The sequence below is a fragment of the Puma concolor genome, chromosome C1 (assembly GCF_028749965.1).
Source record: "Puma concolor isolate L17-30 chromosome C1, mPumCon1.1.hap2, whole genome shotgun sequence".
Lineage (NCBI taxonomy): Eukaryota > Metazoa > Chordata > Mammalia > Carnivora > Felidae > Puma > Puma concolor.
The window spans coordinates 201,998,650-202,010,385 of record NC_141674.1 but is presented as its reverse complement, the minus strand read 5'-3'; the positions used below and the strand labels follow the sequence as shown (position 1 = coordinate 202,010,385).

At 38.4% G+C, this 11,736-nt stretch overlaps 1 protein-coding gene across 1 annotated transcript in view; it reads left to right on the top strand.

The window, feature by feature from the left end:
• Nucleotides 1–30: 30 nt before the first annotated feature.
• The window catches only part of PECR (peroxisomal trans-2-enoyl-CoA reductase), a 29,404-nt gene continuing 17,698 nt past the window's right edge, over nt 31–11,736 (top strand). Inside the window, exons 1-4 of the mRNA XM_025912546.2 lie at nt 31–221; nt 4,362–4,495; nt 5,207–5,372; nt 10,793–10,874. Coding sequence (XP_025768331.1) covers nt 98–221; nt 4,362–4,495; nt 5,207–5,372; nt 10,793–10,874 — 506 coding nt within the window. The 5' untranslated portion in view covers nt 31–97. The remainder of the gene's footprint in view (nt 222–4,361; nt 4,496–5,206; nt 5,373–10,792; nt 10,875–11,736) is intronic.

Genomic DNA, 11,736 nt, shown 5'->3' with positions numbered 1-11,736 from the left:
CACGGGGCGGGGCCAGGGCTGTCCAGTAACTAAAGGCCCCGCTTACCTCCCAGGCTGTGGGACTTCAGTGCTCCTGGGACTCGGACGCGCCGTGGAGATGGGCCTTTTGGGAAGGGGCAAGAGCTGCTTGGCGGCCGGCTTGCTGAAGGACCAATTGGCAATCGTCACCGGCGGGGCCACGGGTATCGGAAAGGCCATCGCCATCGAGCTCCTGAACCTGGGTACGTGAGCAAGCCCCTGGGCCAGACAACGCAGAGATACCCTGGCATAACCTGGGGTCGGGGTGCCTGGAGCTACTAGGCACCGCTCGGAGACCTGGACTTGCTAAGCAAAGAAGCTGGAGACGTGGGTGAACTTGAAACCAGAGCGGGGGCGGGGGAGGGCAAGAAGAGAGTCCTTCCTAAGAAATTGTGGGGAAACGTTGAGTAATGAAACCATTGTTTGTAAGCTAAAGGGAACAGTTAGAATCAAAGATACATTGCCCGAAGTGGGGAATAAGGACACCTTTGGGAACATGCTATGGAAGTATTTGTAGATGTGTGCTTAAAATTAATCCATCTTATGTATTACCTAATGAAGAAACACGGGAAAACTTCATTTCACTTCACTTAACTGTTAAAGGTCTTAACACCCAAGAGACTCCCATCATATATAATCTGCACACAGTTGTTATAATATTTACCCGAACTTGGGGAAAGGGAGGATTTTGTAAGCACATAAACAAGTAAAGAAACCACAAAGGGGAAAATGGACAAGTTTACTTATACGAGAAGATGTAAATCCTCATTGAATGAAAAAACCATGTAAATAAAGTTTAAAGGCATATGAAAAGAATATGCCAAATTTTTATTTCAAATTTTTATTTTCCCTTCTGGGAATAGAGCCTACCTGGTAACAAGCTAAAAGGAAACAAGAGTTCTCCTAACAGTATAATTGATGCTGTGCTGAAAGTTACACATCCATTTTGATAAATTTAATTCTGTTTTAAAGTTAGTCTTGTTTTACCAGGAACCCATGGTGAATCTTTTCAGTGTTTGCTTTGTAAAGCTTTCAGAATGCCCATCAGAATTTCCAAAAGTTGTCTCTATTGGAGATTACTAAATTACAACGTGAACTTGAAAAATAGTTTTCTTTAAGTGCCTTCTTTTGATATGCAGAAGCTCGCTCATCCCATACAACTAAAATAATTGTGGTCACGTGGAGACCCTTCTTACTGTTTACCTTTATAAACTCCATTTATTCCACATGTGTATATTGAATGTGGACTTTGTGCTAGTGTAACGGTTATGGTAACAACAGGTCCCTCCTCTGGGGGTGACAGCCAGCGTGTGGGGGAGACTCTTAAGAACAGGTCATTACAATGTAACATGGGCTTAAATACTGTGTTAGGGTGAGGACAGGGGTATAGTAGCATGTAGAAGGGACTACCAGCCTCGGCTTGGTGAGGGAGAGAGAGGAGAGTTATCAATATAGTTGTAATTATCAGTATAGTTTAATTAAAATCTACTGTGTACCTCTGAGAAGTCCAGAGTTGGCAAGGCTTCTTGCTCTATGTGCTCTGAGGCTGCCTTGGCCAGTATTTCTGATACATTTATACATTTGTCTATGAAAAAAGGGAAGCAGTCTCTTTAGGAGGAGCTAAGACATCAGGCGACAGTGGACACTAAGGTTCATTTTCACTCAGTAAGGTGACTAGATATTCCAGTATGTCATAGCTTAGAATTTGTACTTCAGGAAAACACTGATGGCAGTGTCAGTATGCCCCTGAATGACTATTCCTCTTATAACTCCCTTTCCATTCAATTCTAATTTCACTTCCAGTGTTACCAATTTTTATTTCTTTGTTGTATTTTCTTTCATCTTTTTGGACCAGCCCTCTTTGAATCATAGGCTTATCACTGGGAGACCCGGACACAACATGACTGTATTTCTTTGCTGTCTGTGTGTGAATTGAAGAAAGCATGCATGGTGCCCAATCATGGGCAGACATTGAAAGAAGTGACATGATTAGTCACTGATCATGATGTGCATCTGTTATTCAATGGTGATTTGTGGATGGAACAGCTTGTATTTTATACAATTACTCACCGTTAATATGTCATGGTAACTGAAGTTTGAACCATGTTGCTGAGGGATTTATGTTGTTCAACTAAGCTTACACAATTGAAATTCGTGCGTGTTAGAGCTGAGCAAAAGAAGGACTGCCTGTACTGCTATTTCACCTTTTTTGGCCATCACACTGTTGTTCCCACACATTTATTTTTACATAGGTTATAAATCCTACAGTGCATTGTTACCATTTTTACTTTAAACAATCTCCACCTTTTAAAGAGATTTGAATAGGGGTGCCTGGGTGGCTGAGTCAGTTAAGCGTCTGGCTCTTGATTTCAGCTCAGGTCATGAGCTCACGATTCATGGGATCCAAGCCCTTCATCGGGCCCTGCGCTCACAGTGCAAAGCCTGCTTGGGATAGTGTCTCTCTCCTCCCCATCAAAATAAATAAATAAACATTAAAAAAATAAAAAAAAAAAGTAAAGAGACTTGAATAGAAAGAAGAATAGTCTTTGTATTTACTCACATAATTGGCGTTTCTGGTAATTTAGATTTCCATCTGTATCATTGTCCTTCCATCTGAAAGACTTCCTTTACTCTTTTAAGTAATACAGGTCTGCTTTAATGAACTCTTCCAGCTGTTATATGTGTGAACAGGTCTTCATGTTGTCATCATTTCTGAAAACTGTTTTCACTGGGTCAAGATTTCTGGGTTCCCAAATGCCCACCCTCTGCCCCTCCCCAGTACTTTCAAGCCATTTCCACTGTCTTCTGGCTTGCAGTATTTCTGAAAAAGAAGTCTTCTGTCTTCCTTGTCTTTTTGTTCTGTTCTTTTTCTCTGACTGCTTTTAATATTTTTCTCTTTATCACGAATTTGTTTAATTTTGTTGTCAGTGCCATTTCTGGTTCTGTTTTTATTAATTGACTTTTCTCCTCATTATGGGTTCTATTTATCTGCTTCTTTGCATGACTGGTAAAATTTTTGCTGGATGATAGACATTTGAATTTTACCTTGTTCAATGCTGGTTATTTGTATATTCTTGAGTTTTGTTTTAAGATGCACATGGGGCGCCTGGGTGGCGCAGTCGGTTAAGCATCTGACTTCAGCCAGGTCACGATCTCGCGGTCCGTGAGTTCGAGCCCCGCGTCAGGCTCTGGGCTGATGGCTCAGAGCCTGGAGCCTGTTTCCGATTCTGTGTCTCCCTCTCTCTCTGCCCCTCCCCCGTTCATGCTCTGTCTCTCTCTGTCCCAAAAATAAATAAAAAACGTTGAAAAAAAAATTTAAAAAAAGAAAAAAAAGATGCACTTAAGTTAGTTGGAAACAGTTTGATATCTTAGGAGAGGCTTGTTGTATGTTAAGTGTTGACCTGAATGGCCTTTAACCTAGGGCTAATTTTGCTTCACTACTGAGGCCATACTCTTCTGCGTATTTTTCCCATTGGCCCTTGAAAGGTTTTGCCTGGTGGGAACACTATTCTCAGTGCTGTGTGAATGTCAGGGTCTGTTGTTTCTGCTCCTTTGGGCTGGTTCTTTCCCCAGCCTCAGATAGTTTTTTTCACTCAATGCACTGTTCAGTGCTCAGCTGAATATTTGAGGGAACTCTGCAGATCTCTGGAGTTATTGCTCTGTGACTTATCTTCTCTCTCTGCCCTATGTAACCTAGTTTTGGCCTCTGGGACTCCCATCTTCGTCTCTTCCTGGGCTCTGAATGGTTTCCTCCTCCTCCCTGTGCTGCACTTTGGACACTGTCTCCAGGCGGTAAGCTGGAATGATCATAGTACTCACAGTGTTTGTTTCCACTCTCCGAGATAGCCACGTCATGGTACCCGTGTCCTGTGCCTGAAAACCATTGTTGTATATACTTTGTCTAGTTCTTCAGTTGTTTCGGTCTGGAGGGTAAACTTGGTTATTGATGCTCCGTCGTAACCAGAAGCAGAAGTCCCGACTCATCTTTCTTTTTTAATCTTTTTTATGGGAACACGTGAAATATTTCCTAAACATTAGTATTTTTTTTTTTTTTTTTTTTTAATTTAGACAATCAATGGGGCACTTGAGTGGGTCAGTCGGTTAAGTGTCTGACTTCACCTCAGGTCATGATCTCACGGTTCGTGGGTTCGAACCCCACGTCGGGCTCTGTGCTGACAGCTCAGAGCCTGGAGCCTGCTTCTGATTCTGGGTCTCCCTCTCTCTCTGCTCCTTCCCCACTCGTGCTCTGTCTCTCTCAAAAATAAATAAACATTGAAAAAAAGTTAAAAAAAATTTAGACAACCAGGGAAAGCATATTTACTTGTTGTCTGTTTTCTTTTCAGAGTGTAATGTGGTCATTGCATCTCGTAACTTTAATAGATTAAAATCGACTGCAGAAGAACTGAAAGCCAGCCTGCCCCACACCAACCAGGCTCAGGTCACTCCCATAAAATGCAACATTCGCAAAGAAGAGGAGGTAATACAAATATGTCTATATCATTTATTCATTTATTTTAATTTATAGTAGTAGCTTCTAAACCTGTGCTACAGATGTTCCTATGGTAACTGTCTTAGATGAGATTAACTGAAAGCAGAGCCTATGAAAGAGATTCTTTTGCCAATGATTTACTGAGTGAATTACGTCCAGGGAAGGAGATGGAGAGAAACAAGATCAGGAAGCAAAGAAAGGATGTGGTCTCAGTGAGATTACCTTTTGTGCCCTTTTTGCCCTTTAAGTCATTTCTTTAAAAAAAAAATTTTTTTTTTAATTTTTTAAAGTTTTGTTTATAAGTAATCGTTAATTTCTACACCCAACATCGGGCTTGACCTCACAACCCTGAGATCAAGAGTCACATGCCCTACCAACTGAGCCATCCAGGCACCCCTTTTAAGTCATTTCTTAATGTTGACATTAACCTATTTTAGTACTATTCATTATTCTGGGTTTACAGCTTACAAATTCAGAAGTGCTTGTATTCAGGAGGCTTGTATTCAGAAGTGATCCAGGCTCTTGGCTAAATCTTGTCATCAGAATTACCAATTTAGTTTTCTGATCTGTGGGTATTATGGTACTCAGAGTTACCATTTCCCATTACAGACGGCAAGTTCTTCTCCTCTCTAGAGCAAGCTATCGGTCCAAGTAGCAAGTTAGGTTATTAACCACCTTACTTTTAACATTTTTCTTCAGGTGAACAGTTTGATCAAATCCACCTTAGATATTTATGGTAAGATCAATTTTTTGGTCAACAATGGAGGAGGCCAGTTCATGTCTTCTGCAGAACACATCAGTGCAAAGGGATGGCATGCTGTGATCGAAACCAACTTGACGGGCACTTTCTACATGTGCAAAGCAGGCAAGTATGATCAGTAACCCAAAAAAGTCAAAGTGTCCTTATTTAAAGATTATAGAAAATCTTGAAAGAGAATTGTTAGAGGCGCAGAAACTCCATATCATCAACATTTGCTGCCCTGGTTCACTCCCATACAACACAGGGATGTAAATTGTTCCCTTTCTGGATAGTAATTTGGCAGTATTTATAATATATGGATATGCTTTGATCTTGTAATTTTATTTCTAGGAATTTGTCATGAGAAAATTATTATGGATCTGTACAAAGATATAGCTACAAAGTTGTCCCTGAAATTTAAAACAAAAAACAAAAAACCTCTCACACTTTGTTTTAAAGAAATGAATCTGTTATAAGGGCCTGTTCATTAACTTATGAAATCTTCAGGGAGAACACTGGATAGAGTCCACATTCTTTCCAGCTAACAATTAGCTAGCATACATAATCTTTGGACTGAAAGTCATGTGTTAAGGTGGTGATGCTCAACTCCTGAAGTTGAGTAACTCAAGGGTTTTCTTGCAAACTTTCCAAGACATTTTTTTATGATAAAAACCACAGAACAAGTATAATTCCAACCAAAAGGGTCTTTACCCCAAGATGGGTTAGGCTTTATCTTCTTAATATCTCTAAGTCAAAGGCTTGCAGACGTTCCCAGCCTTTTTATCTAACCAGCAATATAAAGCTTTATATTAGTTGTGACTAGCTGTTCCAGTGTAGAGACCATAGAAAAAAACGGGAGCTTAAATAAGATAGTTTGTTTCACCCTCATGTAAAAAGTTCAGGTAGGTAGTTAGGGATAACACGGTAGTTCCAGAATCACTGGGGACTGTGATGTTGTGATTTGTAATGAGTGTATGTTTTGGTCTGTCTCCAGTTCCTGGTTCATAGCTCCCATTGGCCCTTGGGATTTCCTGAGCATTAAGAACAGTGGGAGAGTCTTTTGTTATAACACTTGGTCTTCTTGTCTTCAGTACCTGAAATGGCTTTAGGACCGTAAGGGTGAAATGAGTGTCTGTTATTCATAACAAGCCCTGTTCAACCACAACTGAGTATGTTAATGAGGTGACTTTGGGAAATTCCCTAAAGATGGGGTACGAGCTGGTTGGTAGGGAACCAACACTGATTTCTGGGCAGCAGAGAGGGGTGAAGGTCAAATCAGTGACCAGTGGCCAAAGATTTAATTAGTCACAACTCTGTAATGAAAAATCAAAGGATAGGGTTGGTAATCAGAACATGTGACACCATGCCAGGCTCAAACTCCACAGAACGGAAGCTTCTTTGTTCAGGACCTTGCCCCGTGTATTTCTTCATCTGCCTGTTGGTTCATATCTCTTAATATGCTTTGTAACAAATGGGTAATTTAGTGAGTGAACTAGTTTCCTGAGTTCAAGAGCAGATTAGTCAAATCCAAGGAAGAGCTCATAGGAACTTCTGATTTATAGCCAGTTGGTCTGAAGCACAGGGAAATAAGCTGCACTTGTGATTGGCGTCTGATTCTCTCAAATAGCGTGAAGAAATATTCCTGTAATACCCAGGAAAAGTGTCAGGGGAAAAACAAAAATGATGTCAGAGTGCTAACAGAAGCAGAAGGTCTGTGTTAGGGTCATTTAAATAAACTTATTCCCCTTTCTTTTTTTTTTCTTAATAAGTTTTTTAGATATTCAGTATGGCACGCAGTGCTTTATTTGTTTTCATTTTCAAACTTTTTCTTGGCTATTCATGACCTTTTATTCTTTCAGACGAATTTTATATTCAGGTTTTTTCCTCAAAAATCCTGGTGGGGAATTTGATTGGAATTGTGTTAAATTTGTCAATAATTTGGGGGCGCCTGGGTGGCGCAGTCGGTTAAGCGTCCGACTTCAGCCAGGTCACGATCTCGCGGTCCGTGAGTTCGAGCCCCGCGTCGGGCTCTGGGCTGATGGCTCAGAGCCTGGAGCCTGTTTCTGATTCTGTGTCTCCCTCTCTCTCTGCCCCTCCCCCGTTCATGCTCTGTCTCTCTCTGTCCCAAAAATAAATAAACGTTGAAAAAAAAAAATTTTAAAAAAAATTTGTCAATAATTTGAAAATAGTTACCATGTTTAAATATTGTCTTTCCATAATGGCATGTCTTCCTTTTTTTTTTCACATTTTACAACTTTATTGAGGTAAAAATATTAAATTAACATTTAAAGTGTAATGTAATCAGCTTTGACAAATGTGTCTACCTGTGAAATTATTACCCTAAAGTAATGAATATATCATAATGGCATGTCTTTCTATTAATAGATACTTATTTTATATTTTTTTGGCAAAGATTTGTGGTTTTTGTCATATAGAACTCATATATTTTTTTTTTAATTAAGGTTATGCTTAGGTATTTTTGATGACTCTTGCTATTTTGAATGGGCTGTTTCCCAATTATTTTTCAACTGGATTATTGTTGGTTTATAGAAGAATTATTTTTTCAAGCTGAGCTTGTAACTTTATCTAGCAATTTGTAGCTTTAACAGTTTTTTTTTAATTAGTCTTTTGGGTGTTTTAGACGTACAATCATGTTGTCTAAAAATAAATACTGTATTTCATTGAGTCAAAGATATAGTCAATTCAGAAATGCACCATTTTGTATATCACTAAGAAAGTACAAACAGTGCCTTGTGTATCTTAAGAAGCCACCAACTGTAAGACATATCCCAGTTTGAAAAATGTGAAAATAGGGGCACCTAGCTGGCTCAGTCGGTAGAGCACGTGACTCTTAATCTCAGGATTATGAGTTCGAGCCCCATGTTGGGTGATGAGAGTACTTAAAAATAAAATCTAAAAAAATTAATAATGTGAAAATAATATGAAAGAATTGTCTTAGAATTTTAAAATACTGTATTTGATATCTTCTTTTCTAGTGGCTTTACCTGCTTTTTCTGTCATACTCTGTGAATTGGTCAGAACTCACTAGAAAGCATTAAGTAATAATTGGAAGGCACTCTTATTTTTGCCTGAACTTTTAATAGGAGGGTCTTGAATTGTTCTCTGGCCTTTACATTCTAAAAATTAGATTTCTGGGGCACTTGGGTGGCTCAGTCGGTTAAGTGTCCAACTTCAGTTCAGATCATGATCTTGGGGTTCCTAAGTTCAAGCCCCGTGTCAGGGTCTGTGCTGACAGCTCAGAGCTTGGAGCCTGCTTCAGATTCTGTGTCACCCTCTCTCTTTCTCTCTCTGCCCTCCCCGTTTGTACTCTGCCTCTCTCTCTCTCTCCCTCAAAAATAAATAAACATTTAAAAAAATAAATAAATATCATTAAAAATTAGGTTTCTGTTAAAGCTAGTCTTGAGGGAACATCTCTGGCATTGTCTTGATTTATATGAATGGACTTGATGGCTAAATATCAAATGGGGCTTCAAAAAGGTAAAATACTTAAAGAATGAAGTTAAAGGATAGAATAGAAAAGGATACGACTCGTATCTAAAAACTACAAAACATTGCTGCCAGAAATGAAAGAAGATGAAAATAAATGGGAAAACATTTGATGTTTGTGAATTAGAAAATACAATATTGTTAAGATGGTAGTTTTTCCCAAGTTGATCTGTAGGTTCAGTGCAGTCTCTATTATTTTTGCAGAAATTGACAAACAGATCCTAAAATACACGTGGAAGTGCAAAGGGCTCAGAATAGCTCGAAATAACGAAATTTTTAGAAATTTTTGAAATTTTTCAGAAATAACGGTTTTGCAACAGAGGAAAGTTGGAGGACTTCTACTTCTTGGTTTCAAGACAGTGTGGTACTAGCATAAGGATAGATGCATACATTGGGACAGATTTGACAGTCCAGAAATAAATCCTTATATTTGTGGTCAAACCGTTATATTTACGATTTTTGCCAAAGGGACCGAGGCATTTGCTTGGGGAAATGATAGTCTTTTCAACAGATGGTGCTTGGACAGTTGGATATGCACATACAAGAAAAAGACTCTTACTTCACACCATAAGTGAAGGCAAACCCAAAGTGCAAAATGGACCGTGGTCCTAAAAGCAAAAAGTAAAATTTTGTAACTTTTAGAAGCAAACAAAGGACAAAATCTTTATGACCTTGGCTTAGGCAATGAGTCCTGAGATACGCCACCCGAAATACCATGCATAAGGTAAAAAAACTGATGAGCTGGACTTAATCAGAATTACACGTGTGTGCTTCAAAAGATAACATTAAGAAAATGAAAAGATAAGCCATAAACTGGGAGAAGAGATTTCAAATCACATATCTGATAAAGAATTTGTATCCAGAATGTAAAAAGAATTCTTATAATTCAATGTTAAGAAAACAAACCAATTAAAAAATGTGCAAGAGATTTAAATAGATATTTCACCAAAGAATATATATAAATGATGAACAAGTACATCAGAAGATTCTCAACACCATTAGTCATTAGGGAAATGCCAGTCAAAAGCTCAGTGAAGGGCACCTGGGTGGCTCCGTTGGTTAAGTGCGTTACTTCGGCTCAGGTCATGATCTCGTGGTTTATGGGTTCCAGCCCTGCATCGCGCTCTGTGCTGACAGCTCAGAGCCTGGTGCCTTCTTCAGATTCTGGGTCTCCCTCTCTCTCTCTCTCTGCTCCTCCTCCACTTTTGCTCTGTCTCTGTCTCTGTCTCTCTCTCTCTCAGAAATAAATAAAAGCATTAAAAAAAATCTCAGTGAAATATCCTTTCATACCCATTAGAATGGCTGTAATCAGAAAGTTAGACAAAGCAGTGTGCAGAAACTGGAACCCTCATGTATTTCTGGTAGGAATGTAAAATGGTGGAGACACTGGAAAATAGTCTGGCAGTTTCTTAAAAAGTTAAACCTACAGTTACCATATGATATGACCCAGCACTTCCACCCAAGAGAAATAAAAACATATGTCCACATAAAGGTTTGTATTCATAATCACCTCAAAGTGGAAACAATCCAAACGTTCATCAGCTGGTGAATGGAAAAATGAAATATGGCATATCCATTCAATAGAATACTATTCGGCAAGAAAAGTTAACTGTTGACACATGTTACAGCCTGGATGAAGCTCACAAACATTATTCTAAGTGAGAGAAGCCAGACACAAAAGACCACATATTGTGTGTTTTCCTTTATACATAATGTTGAGAAAAGGCAAATTTATATAAACAGAAAGTAGATGAGGGTTTGCTTGGGGATGGCTTGAACTGCAGAAAGGTACCAAGGAACTTTTGGGGGGTAATGGAAATATTCTAAAATTGGATTGTGATGGTGGTTCCATGACTCTGTATATTTATTAAAAGTCTTGAAGTTGTACACATGAAGTGGATGAATTTTGTGATCCCTACATTATGCCCAATCAGGCTTTTTATAAAAAGGAAATGGAAATTAAAAATTTTAAAATAAAAAGCAACATGCTGGGACAGGGGATGAGAGTCACACGTTTGTCACTGGTCTTTTTCCTGCAGTTTACAGCTCGTGGATGAAAGAACATGGAGGGTCTATTGTCAATATTATTATCCTTACTAAGAATGGACTCCCAGGATTTGTGTAAGCACACACATACATATATGTATATTTTTCTATATCTTTGGGTTTTGTCTTCTGAATAGGGGGGAGTAGGGTGGAGAAAACGTCATAAGTCACGATCCTTAATCCTTTAATAAGTTTCAATCTCAATAGTTAGCTATTCCCTTTATTTGAATGTTGAAAATGTACTTCCAAAAAATTTCCATCCATATGAGACTTGCCAGATTTACCAAGAAAAGAAAAACAGATGCTCCATTACATTTTTTATTATAAGTCTGTCCCAAATATTGCATGGGGCATCTTTATGCTAAAGTTTTGTTGTTGTTGTTGTTGTTATTTATCTGAAATTCAAATTTAACGGAATGTTCTATATTTTATCCAGTAACCCTTATCCAGATGTCGCTAAACTTGTCATCATTTTCTCGAGATATCTTTTTTTGTTAGCGTGTGGAAATAAAACTAATCTAGGCTAATTTAGATTAGAATACTGTGAATATGCCTATTCATTTTTAGACAGAACTGCTGAATTGTTACTCCATAGTGGAATTTGACATATTTCACTCTTATTCTGATTTTGGTAAAATATTATGTTGGAAACTGATTTTTTTTTTAAAAGTCCATCAATGAACTAATTTCCTGTACTGGCTCAGTAGATTCTTTCATAATAATCTAAAAGGACATCCACATAGAACAAAGAGAAAAACAATGTGCTAGGAAGCTACTTGAAGACCACACATTTAGCAGGTAAAAAGTCTGGTTTTAGAAAAAAATTCGTTTTGCTGATTTCCTTCATATCTTTTATAAGTTCTGATTCCTTCCATTTTTTTATGAAAAAAATTTTATTTTCCAACATAGAATGTTTTATGAAATAGGTCTATCTTAG